Below are 12695 nucleotides of genomic sequence, written 5' to 3'. Positions count from 1 at the left end.
CAGTATAGTATAACAAGTATAATATAAACTATATTCAGATTATTTGGTAGCAGTACTTATTATGCTATTTTAAGTTATGTTATGAAATCACATTTGTCTTGCTGTATATTTATAGTTTTTGGACTTAATAAAATACTTCTAATCTTAACCTCCTACAGAATAATACAAAAGACTACTAAACTGCTATAAATCACTATTTATTGCATAATAAATAGTGAGCAATGGGAGTAACTGGATTAGACAGTTCATTTCAGCTTGTGTTCAGACAGAACATCTCCCTGCAATCTGAGCATATAAAAGGTTTGTTAACCTTCTGAGCATACAAAGGTTTGTTGCTGTTAATAGGCTTCACCACTTTTATTGCCTCTTGGTATGATATGTTCATTTCTTCCTTATGTCTTTATATTTCATTTTCTTCCCTCCACTCCTGGCATGTTTAAGAAAATGCCAGAGGTGGTTTATTTCATTTTTACATCAATACTATAACGATGTTTTTGTTGTTATACTGATATAGTAACAATGGCAGCAGACTACTACAGCTTTCATTTTTTAAGCAATTTTAAAAGCAGTAAACAAAAAATTAACTTTATCAGATAAACACTGGTAACAAGTGCACTATTAATTTTAAACAAAATATAATAAAAATCAATAATATTTAAATAATAAAAAAAAGTCAGCTTAGCAACTCTCAAAAAGAGATCTGTTCACCGTAATCTTGACAGCAGACTCTAGGAGTGGCACTTTTGTGATGATTTTTGCAAGCTCTTTATTAAGCCTGCAAAAATCTCTTTATTAAGCTTGAGCAATGAGAGTGACTGTTTGGCTGAAACAGTCATTCAGGTTTGTGTTCCGATGGAACATTGCTGGGCAGTCTTCTGAGCATATAAAAGTTTGTTTCTGTTTATATATGTTCATTTCTGCCTTAAGTCTCAGTATTTATTTTTCTTCCCTCCACTTCTGGCATGCTCGAGAATATGCCAGAAGTGGATTTCTCTCCTCAGCAGCAGCCGAACATCTATAATTTTGTAGTCCTTTCCACCACGACACTATTTGCAAGTGTCCTTATTTCTGGCACTTAAAGCACCTTAATATATATATATATATATATATATATATATATATATATATACTGATACGAAATGCAATAGCGTATATAATGTTAGATATAAGTAATAAATAAATTATTGAAAGGCCCCTTTCAACGTATCTACTTACCTATAATTAACATGTTAATAATTCATATATGTTGCATGTGTATATATTATTTTTTTCCAGTTTCTGTTGGCGTGTACTTAGGTCTTCATGTCTTGATGGGTTATGGCGTGTCACAGGCTACAATGGTTCTACACTTTACCAACCTACATATACCTCACCTTCGAGGTACATTTAACTACTACCAAAAAAAAAAAAAAATATATATATATATATATATATATACAGGGTGTTTCAAAAGCAATGGTCAATAATGTAAAGGTGAACTGTACAGATTACAATAGGCAAAAAAAGCCTAGAAAACATGGGTCCTTAAGCGAATTGTTTTCAAGATATTGCACATTTCTAGTTGCGATTCACCATTGACAAGGTGAACCGTACAGAGTTTGGATCCACCACTGACTTGTTTGTCTAGGTTAAGTTATGCTCATTCTCTCCATTTTTCACCTCTCAATGCTCTGAGAGTTAGCAAGCATACTAGTACTTGTCAAAGGATAGTCAACATGGAAAGAGGTTATAGCAACGAAGAGTATGCGAACATGCACTTCATGTATAATAAAGCCAAAAGCAGTGCACTCGAGGCTGCACGTTTGTACCAAGAAGCATTTCCCCGTCGAAGGCAGCCTAACAAGCGCACATTTATCAGGATACATTAATGCCTTAAAGAACATGGGCACTTCACACAGGGAGTACGAGCAGGTAGGCCCAGAAGCATAGCACCTGATGTTGAGGAAAGGGGGTTAGAAAGAATATCCTGTAACATGCAACATCTGTAAAATCCTGTGGTGTTGAAACCAAAAATTAAAAATGTATTATCTTATGTTTAATATAACCACCCTTAGCAAAGGATTCACAGCTTTTGGCTAAACTAGTGCTCCCATAGTCAGTGGCAGATCTTAACAGAAAATGTGCATTATCTCAAAAACAGTTCATTTGCGGCCCAATGTTCACTGGGACTTTTTTTGCTTATTTTAGTTTGTACTTTTCACCTTTAAATTATTGACCATCATTTTTGAAACACCTTGTGTGTGTGTATATATATATAGCCTTATTTTGGGCAGTGCGAGTACCCAGCTGTAACTGAATTCAGGGATGTCGGTGAACAAAAAGTAAGGATGAAGTTTCCAGCTGGGACTCACTCCTTGAAATTTGATCTCAAATTAGGTTTAAAATCAACTTTAGACACTTCTAGAAGATCCCATTCACAGATAATACCAAAGGGTAAGTTAAGTGTTACTGTGACTGATACCCCCCCACCAATTAAGATAGCACATTAGGTTTTCCTGGGGTATTTGTGACATTTTGCTTCAATGAGGTTGTCTCCAAAATTCCAATTAAAAATTACAATTCCGAACTTCTGAATAAAAAAGAGTGACATTTTCCCTATGGGTTTTTCACCAGCAGAATGCCTTATGAAGAATCTTTGTAATGTACCTGATATTTCTTTAGTTCTGGGTCTCTTTACTATGTTGTAATATGCCTGTCTTTGTCATTATTTTCTAATCGGAACCATGTTAGGGTCCCAGTGGGTTTTATTGTTTTAGTGCTCAGGATTCTCACACACTGCCCAGCCAGAAACAAACACACTCAGGAGTGGAATGCCTGGGCTACCCAAGAACCATATCTACACCCGTACTAGCCAAACTCTGTCCCTTGGATCATGAGGAACTGGGGTGTGGGGTTGATCCTTGCAGGCAAACTCAATAAGTAATGTCAAAGTAGTGTATTGAAGCTGGGTCCCCACAAACCACCAGGATTCTTCTTTCTGAATTCAGATTGCAACACATGGCAAACAGTGGATTATTGTTGATGTTAGCCTGGAACTAGAACTGTGGGTGTCGCATCCAAGTGATGCTAATCTGGAGGACCAGCAGCATTACTGGGAGGCCCCCCCCACCATGTACAGATGCCCATGTCAGGGGGCAGCAAAGATGGCCACTGCAGTTTCTAAATGGATAGAAAGCTTCTGCACATCTTTAGTTTTTAATTTTGTGGGCTGCAGAATTGGCATTTCCTTGCATTTTTTGATCTTCAAGTTCAAAGATTTCACCATGTGATTTGAGAAAACACAATGAATGCATCCCTCCCCTCAGCATTATCCACGCCAGCCTTTTTTTGCAGTCTCCACTATGTTTCCTGGTATATCATATGTTGCCAGTCTGAAATAATTTTGAATAGATTCAGGCCACAGTTTTCTCCATTGTCTGTTCACATTTGATGTCTTAACTTCCTTCCATGCTGCTTCTTCCTTTCATGAGCATTTCGGATCCATTTATTTATTTTTATTTGTTAAATGGGTACAAAATGGGACCGTTAAAGTGAAGTCAATAAGGGAGAAGAGAAGTCAATAATATGAATAAAGCAAACAAGAAACAACACATACAGTACCTTCTACTTACAAAATGATGCTTTGATCTAAAGATATACTTTGTAAAAATGACTCATTTTACTCAGCTTGGAGTGCCATTGCTTGGTGGTGCACCTTTTAATATTTCTGGAACTTATTTTTGGTTTGCAACATCCCTCACCTTGTTATGATATAACAAGGCAAGTGAGGGACATTGCAAACCAAATATTAATGTTATTTTCAAGTGTCATTGTAATGAAATGTTGTTAAATGAGGTATACCTATATTTGCATTTCATTATAACATTTGAAATAAAGATTTCATATAAGCACTTACCTCTGTCCATAAAGAAGTCATCAGTCATGTTAAAACAGTTATGGAGTATTGCATTAAATAAAGTTTTATCCATAAAAGTCTTTGTCAGTTGTTTAAACTTCTTGACTAAAGACTCAATTTCCACTTTGCTAACTGTAAAAATATAAATTTTATAATTAACAAGTAATAAATAATTAGTTAACATATATTAGATGTTAACAAAATTGTGCATAGGAATAACTTGTCAGAAGACTACTGCAAACTGAACATACAATGTTGCTCTACAAAGAAAAATAGCCAGCAATATTAGTGACATTACATTTGTCATAACTATTCATGTATAAAAGCAAAAGAAGCCAATGACCAGGCACAGAATAGAAATAAATTTAACTGTTGGATAATTTCACAAAGCAATAGCAAAACCAGGAAAATGCAGGATTTATCATACAGTACTGTATTATTCCTACAACATACTTTGTTAATTCTAATTACAGAACCTAAAATTTTTAATAATTTTCTTTAAACATAGTAAAGTACTGTAGAAAAATGCAAGACTACTTCTCTGGGTGGCTCCCATGTACAATGATCTACTCTGTTCACTTATGCTTGTGAACTTTTGTGACCAACAAATTTTAAACTGCACAGAACAATGCAATGCAATGGTGTTAGTACTTACTGCACTTGGACTATTAACTAGGCCATAAAGTTGTTTTTTTTTTTGTATTAAATATATATATTAAATATACTGTCTTCATGTTGCATAACAGAACAGCTTCTTATAGTTTATCTTAGTTTCACTAATTGAGACCACCTGCTATCTGATGGAGACAAGTAAGAAACAAGCTGTCAAAAACAGAACTGCTTTTCATTTAAAAGCAGACTATCCTTTAGGTAATGAAATTAGACTGAAGGCATACAACTGAAGACCGAAGACATGCAACACTCGGATGGAGGACCTACTGACTAAGATACAAGCTGTATTTCATGGCAGACTTCAACAGCTACAAGTACCTATACCTTAATATGCTACACAATGCAAGTGACCATTTTGAACACTTACTACACCTGCAAGTCACTTGGCAGAACAACAAAGACATCTTATATACAGGAAATGTAACAGAAACTATGATGTGATAAGCATCTCAGTATGAGACGTTAATCACATTAGTAGATATTAGCTCTACCTCAACTACTTATTAACACCATTGTGACACTAATCACTGCAGTTTAAAATCTGCTAACTGCAAAAATACATAACTGGGCAAAAAATTCAGTGATTTTCTGTATAGGTACAATACAGTAATATCAATAAATGGTATTCCCCCAACATGATACCAAGCCATTGTACATAGTCCTATATCATGGTCCATGATCTTTTGACCTTAATTCCTTGGACTTTCTCTGGAGAACGTAAAGGCGACTACGATGGACTGAGACAGTATTTAAAGTCTATACAGTGGGACCAACTGATGATGTTACCAACATCAAATTCAAAATGGGAAGCATTCAAAGAACTTATCTTGGAAGCTACTAAGCTTTACATACCAACCAAGAAATATTGTTCATGGTTTAGGCCTAAATGGATGTCATATGAACTAATGAGACATATGGCAGAGAAGAAAAATGCATGGGATACATACAAACTAACACGTGACACAGAAGCCTATGATAGATACAAGTTGATCTGTAACCAAGTTACAAAGGAGGTTAGGCAGGCGTAGGCAGATTACGAGAAATCTTTGGCAAGGGGTGCAAAGAAAAACAGCAAAGAGTTCTTTACTTATGTAAACTCTAGAAGGAAGGGGATGAATCAGATTGGTCCACTTGATATCGATGGGTCAACTGTTGATGATCCTGCTCAGGTAGCTAACAAACTAAATGAATATTTTGCATCGACATTCACACATGAAGAGTTATTCAGCGGGGGAATGCCAGAGGTGTATTCAACTCTGGCAGTAAGCTAGAGAACCTTGTAATAACTGAGAGCAAAGTGGAGGAGAAATTGTTGAAGATAAAGACAAGAAAGGCAACTGGGGTGGATGAGATCTATCCGCTTATATTAAAGGAGGCAGCAAAGGAAGTAAGCAAACCCTTAGCCATAATTATGAGAGCTTCCTTGGACTCAGGGGAGGTACCCACAGACTGGAGATGTGCAAATGTGACCCCAATTCACAAAGGAGGATGAAAGGCTGACACAAGTAATTATAGACCTGTGAGTTTAACTTCTGTTCCTGGAAAATTAATGGAGGCACTGGTTAAAGAAGCACTGCACGATCATCTAGACAAGACTTCAGTTATAGCTCGGACACAGCATGGTTTTGTTAAGCAGACGTCTTGCCTGACCAATTTGATTGGATACTATGATGCAGTCACAAAAGAACTGGATGCAGGGAATAACTTTGATATTATATACTTGGATCTTAGAAAGGCTTTTGATACTGTTGCATATGGAAGACTGCTGCACAAATTGGAGCAGTGTGGCATTGGAGGCAAATTGCTGCTATGGATAAAGGGATGGTTGAGGGGGAGAAGACAGAGAGTGGTAATCAATGGACACTGCTCATCGTGGACTAATATTATCAGTGGAGTCCCTCAGGGTTCAGTGTTGAGTCCATTGTTTTCTGAATTTATAAATGATATTGATGATGGTATATCAAGCTTAATGTCCAAGTTTGCAGACGATACGAAAGTTGGCAGGGTTGTCAAGGACACTACTATGCTGCTGCAACAGGATCTGGAAAGGTTGAGCAGATGGGATGAGAGGTGGCAAACGAAGTTTAACACTGACAAATGTAAACTACTACATATGGGAAACAGCAACCCAAGAGCAACGTATCAACTCTGTGGTACTACACTGACAGTCGTAGAGAATGAAAGGGACCTGGGGGTGGTTGTGCAGGCAGATATGAAGTTCTCTAAGGAGTGCAGACGGGCTGCAAGAGTAGCTCATGGTGTATTGTCAATGATATATAGGAATTTTTCTAGCAGGGATAAGGAGGTGATTATTCCCTTGTATAAGGCAATGGTCAGACCACACCTAGAGTACTGTATACAGGTCTGGAGGCCTCATTTCAAGAAGGATGTAGAGCTGCTGGAACGAGTACAGAGAAGGGCAACAAGATTAGTGAATGGAACAAAGGGGTGCTCTTACGAAGAAAGGCTTAAGTTTTGCAAATTACAGTGTCTGGAGACTAGGCACCAGTGAGGTGATCTGATAGACGTGTATAAAGTCTTGAATGGTTTGAGCATGCTCAATGCTGATGGGATTCTTCCTCTTGCTCAGAATAATCACCTGAGAGGGCATAAATTCAAACTGAGATAAGACAGATGTAGGATAGACGTGCGGAAATTTGCCTTTAGCCAGTGGGTGGTTGGTTGGTGGAACAGACTTCCATCCCTTGTCGTGGAAGTTGATAGCCTAAATAAGTTTAAGGCTCAGCTGGACAGGTATTTCGACTGAACAGAGGTGTGAAGTGGAAGTGGTTATTTTTTTATTTATGTTTTTTTTTTTTGGCTGATGCTGCATAAGCTTGCTTTCTTGCATCAAATGCCTCTACTAATGCTAATGCTATTTGTGATGCTAGTCATTAATGTAATATACCATCGCAAAAAATGGTTAGAAATGTGAAATCCTAGGTGATGCACTTTCTTTCAACACCAGTGTATATAACTGCTAATATTTAATATACTGAACTCCTACAATTAGAATGACAATCCAGGGACCTTTAGCGGGTACAGGGTCCTAAGTTGAATGATGAAAAAGAGGGAGAGAGAGATTGTAATTGTTAAAGGCAGAAGAATTAATTTCAAAGAGAGATTTTGTTTAAAGCACTATATGGCTTCTCTCAACTTAGAATCAGCCAAGGAAGGATGAATACATTTGAATTACAGAATATCTTTAGAGCAACAATTGCGGAAGTCATGAATGCATATATACTTAAGAAAACATAGCAGATGGAGGATGCTGAGAATAAAAAATAAGCACGAGTAGTTTAACAGAGCATAAAAAGATGGCATGGGAAAGTTACAAAAAAGATGAAGTGTACTGAAGCCAATAACAGCAACAAGTTTATCTATAACAGTAAAAGTTCTGGCTAGCAGAAGCTATGTATGAGAAATCTCTCCACTCTTTGCCAGTGATTTCTCATACTTGGCCTTTGTCAGCTTAACCTTTACTGTGGTAATATTAAAGATCAAGTTATAGCTGTTTCAGACTTCAGTACATTTCACTTCCCTGTAACTTTCTAGGACATGGAGATTTTCACGAATGTGAACACAAAGAATAAAAGACAGAATCTAAAGGCTTTTAAGAATTTCCCACACACAGTGTGGGGGGAAAAATAATATATAAAGAATACTGTTCAGTTTAGTTAATGAATCAAACAGTATTTTGCATCGATCTTTACAGACAAAAGAGCCTTTATAGAGAAGAGAGACTGCATAAATGAGGCTGGCAGTATGAAATTAGTGATACTGAAATTGCAGAAGACTGTTTATTAGAAAAAAACTTTCAAAAATAAAGGCCAGTAAGGCACCCTGAGTTGAGAGTACAAGCCCAAATTTTGGAGGCAGCAAAGACTACACTGAATCATTAAGATTAATCATGAAAGCATTAGTAAACTTCAGAGAGGTTCCTTTGGATTGCAGAAGTGCCATGCTGTATCCCTAATACATAAAGGTAATTCTAAGAGTGAAGTCAATAACTACAGACTTCACTGATCAGGAAAATAATGGAGGCAATGATAAGGAGTGTAATACAGGTACATTTAAATAGAAATGGAATTCTGAAGACTACACTACAAGTTTTGTCAAGGAATGTTTAACTACTGGTTACTCAACAACTGGATATAGGAAGTAATTATGAAATTGTTTAGCAGTGAACATGACTCTGTTCCACACAAGAGGTTACTGTATAAGCTGGAACATATTGAAACCACAGGCAGTTACAACTGTGGTATCAAATTCTTTTCTGTAAGTCATAGCAGTAGTCCAGATTCCCCTCCCTGAACAGTAGTAGTAGTAGTGGCATGTGATGCAAGAAAGCAAGTGTATGAGCTTATGCAGCATCAGCCAAAAAAAAAAAAAAAAAAAAAATCACACCATTCCCTCCAAATGCCTGTCCAGTTCCTCCTTAAATTTATTTAACCTATCAACTTCCACAACGACAGATGGAAGTTTGTTCCAGCAATTAACCACCCGCTGGCTAAAGGCAAATTTCTGCACATCTATTCTACATCTGTCTTTTCTTAATTGAATTTATGGCCCCTTAGGTTCATAATCTGAACAAATGGAAGGATCCCATCAGAATTCAGCGTGCTCAACCCATTCAAGGCCTTATACACCTCAATCAGATCACCGCACAGGTGCCTAGTCTGGGTGATCCACCTGTTATCTCCCTTTAGTGCCACTGTTTAGTTTATAATCTGTTCATTTAGTAGTAAATTCTCATAGCTGTTTTGCTCTCAGCACTAAAACACCTACACTAATTCTTTTGAACTCCGGGGGCTCACTTCTGGGGAGTATGGGCTTGGCACACACCCAGGGTCCAGAGCTGGATATCATCATTCTTCTCTTTCTTGGTGATTCCCTTCTATTTTTAACTCTCTCTCTCTCTCTCTCAGGGTAACTCGGGAAATTTTTTTTTTTTTTTTTTTTTTTGGCTGGTGCAGCATAAGCCACAGGCTTCCTTGCACCATACAGCTAATAATAATAATAAATGTGACTAGGCAGCATATCACATAGTAAAAGAATTAGTGTGGACGAGCACATAACGAACAAAAACGTTGGAATTTAATCTGATACCAAAATAATAACAAAATCGAAATATAATAACTGCATAATTGCCTAGTGAAAAAGAACCTGCTCTCTAAAATCAAAAACGTGAGTAGCAGCCTCGAAGAATCTTGTCCTCCGTGCCATGATTCTTGCTGGCAGGTAAAAAGAAAAAAAAAAAAAAGTAATCAGATAGTCCTCCGTGCCATGATTCATTGCAATGCTGCGTACTGCGAACCCAAAGTGAGTTTCTTACTTACAGTGTGTTCGACGCATCAGATTTTCTAAAAGCTTTGCTTCATCTTTGGGACCAAAACCTCTCGACATACTGTATTTGCTTAATGAATGCTAACTTAATATTGAAATTCTTAGACGGAAAAAATAAAATTTGCATAAGTTTTACGCAGTTCATTTCATTTTGCAAATTTGTGGCACTACGAATGCAAAATTTCTATCATGATTAAAAATAAATAGCAAATTTAAATATATGTTGTTTTACTAAAATGACACCTCCAGACATTACGAGCAACACTTAACATATATAAACACATGATGTTGTCATGACAACTTACAAAACTTTGCAAGTGATTACGTTGCTTTCGTTGGTTAGCCTACAGAGACGTACCAATTCAAAGAGTCCTCATTCCAATACTAGGGGAAAAAAAAAAAAAAACTAAATACAGTAATAATAACAATAATAATGAAATAAAAAATAAAAAAATAAATTATGTGCATCTATATAATAAATTTAATTTATTTGCAATTATATATACAAACACATAAGTTGTCGGTGTGCGCAATTATATGCAGATACTGTAAAAAAGCGAAAATATACTGCTGTTGAGGCTATCCCGATGCGCAACTTAAATTACAAAACCGTTTATTCAAGGTAGTTACATAAAAATAAACTAATAACAATTCAATAAAATGGTACATTTAAAAATATCAATACTTTAGAGCCAATTGAATATGCTTTGCCAATGTACAATTATTCCATAAGTCACGGTAAAACTCCTAGCAAGACCAATGTTAAAAAAAAAAAAAAAAAATGTAAACTGCAGCCATTATCAACCCACTGCAAGATGGAAGCCTCCTCAACAATTCATGCTGAGGGAAATAGACTATAAACTGCAACGCTGGTCCAGTGTGGGTTAGCATACCGACCGTATTTAGCAGTCAGGGGCTTGAACCCCTGTCTACTCAAAGAGCTTGTGCTACTGAACTCCAGCTGACCACTCGGCTACGGAGACCTTTGCCAATGTTAACTTAAACCTATCCGGAGCTTTTACTTTATCCACCTTCATTATTGTTTTTTTTTTATGTCCAAAGCTTGGTCATTAATTAGCATTAGTATTAGTACAGGCATAAGATGCAAGAAAGCAAGCTTATGCCGCATCAGCCAAAAAAAAAAAAAAACGTTCCCATTTCACCCCTCCGTTCGTTCCAAATACATGTCCAGCTCAGCTTTACATTTATATAGGCTATTGATTTCCACAACAAAACATGGAAGTCTGTTCCACCAATCAACCACCCGCTGGCTAAAGGCAAATTTCGGCACATCTATTCTACAACTGTCTTGCCTCGATTTGAACTTATGCCCACTCAGGTGATTATTCTGAGCAAGTGGAAGGATCCCATTAGCACTGCGCATGCTCAAACCATTCAATATTTCCAGGGGCTCACATCTGGTGAGTATGGATTGGTAAACTTAGGGTTCTGAGCTGATTATCCTCATTCTTCTCTTTCTTGCTTTCTTGGTGGTTCTCTCTCTCTCTCTCTCTCTCTCTCTCTCTCTCTCTCTCTCTCTCTCTCTCTCTCTCTCTCTCTCTCTCTCTCTCTCTCTCTCTCTCTCTCAGGGTAACACAGGAATTTTTTTTTTTTTTTGGTTGGGGCAGCATAAGCCTCAGGCTTCCATGTACCATATGGCTAATAATAATAATAATAATAATGCTTTATACACCTCAATCAAATCACCTCGCTGGTGCCTAGTCTCCAGACACTGTAATCTGCAATCTGCAAAATTTAAGCCTTTCTTCCTAAGAGCAAACCTTCGTTCCATTCACTAATCTTGTTGTTCTTCTCTGTACTCGTTCCAACAGCTCTACATCCTTCTTGAAATGAGGCCTCCAGACCTGTATACGGAACTGAAGGTGTGGCTTGACCATTGCCTTATACAAGGGGATAATCACCTCCTTATCCGAGTTAGAAAAATTCCTGTATATCATTGACCAGACACCACCCAGATTATCTGCACTGTCGGAAAATTTCATATCTGCCAGCACAATTACCCCCAGGTCCTTTTCATTCTCTACCACTGTCAGTGTAGTACGACAGACTTGATACGTTACTGTGGAGTTACTGCTTCCCATATGTAGTACTTTACATTTGTCAAGGTTAAACTTCATTTGCCACCTCTCAGCCCATCTGCCCAACTTTTCCAGATCCTGTTGCAGCAGCGTACTGTCATTAGTGTCCATAACAACCCTGCGAACCTTCGTATCGTCTGCAAAGGTGAACGTTACGCCTGATATATCATTTATAAATACAGAAAACAACAATGGACCCAACACTGTACCCTGAGGGACTCTAATAATAACATTAGGCCACGAAGAGAAATGTCCAATGATTGCCATTCTCTGCCTTCTCCCACTCAACCATCCCTTTATCCATAGTAGCAATTTGTCTCCAATGCCACACTGCTCCAATTTATGCAGCAGTCTTCCATGTGCAACAGCATCAAAAGCCTTTCTAAGATCCAAATATATGATATCAAATTTATTCCCTGCATCCAGTTCCTTTGTGACCACATCATAGTATCCAATCAAATTAGTTAGACAAGACTTCCCCTTAACAAAACCATGCTGTGTCCAAGCTAAAACTGAAGTCTTGTCTAGATGATCCTGCAGTACTTCTTTCACCAGTGCCTCCATTACTTTCCCTCGAATAGAAGTTAAACTAACAGGTCTATAACTACTTGTGTATACCTTGTCTATAACTACTTGTATAACTCCAGTCCATGAGTACCTCCACTGAGTCCAAGAAAGGTCTC

General features: G+C 37.4%; 1 protein-coding gene across 2 annotated transcripts in view; it reads right to left on the bottom strand.

Annotated features, from left to right (window-relative positions):
* LOC150091184 (calaxin-like) overlaps nucleotides 1-10251 on the bottom strand; it is a 175641-nt gene extending 165390 nt beyond the window's left edge. Inside the window, exons 1-2 of one of the 2 annotated variants that reach the window (XM_090382671.1) lie at nucleotides 10219-10251; nucleotides 3896-4027 (exon numbers count right to left, since the gene is read on the bottom strand). In XM_090382671.1, the coding sequence (XP_090238797.1) occupies nucleotides 3896-3968 (73 nt within the window). In that variant the 5' untranslated portion in view covers nucleotides 3969-4027; nucleotides 10219-10251. Of the gene's footprint in view, nucleotides 1-3895; nucleotides 4028-9906; nucleotides 10048-10218 lie in introns of those variants that run through there. The other variant, XM_090382664.1, reaches the window with a different exon arrangement.
* Nucleotides 10252-12695: the final 2444 nt, after the last annotated feature.

The sequence above is a fragment of the Mastigoproctus giganteus genome, chromosome 1, assembly GCF_048544385.1.
Source record: "Mastigoproctus giganteus isolate SK-2022 chromosome 1, ASM4854438v1, whole genome shotgun sequence".
Lineage (NCBI taxonomy): Eukaryota > Metazoa > Arthropoda > Arachnida > Uropygi > Thelyphonidae > Mastigoproctus > Mastigoproctus giganteus.
This window is presented reverse-complemented; position numbering and strand designations above follow the sequence as displayed.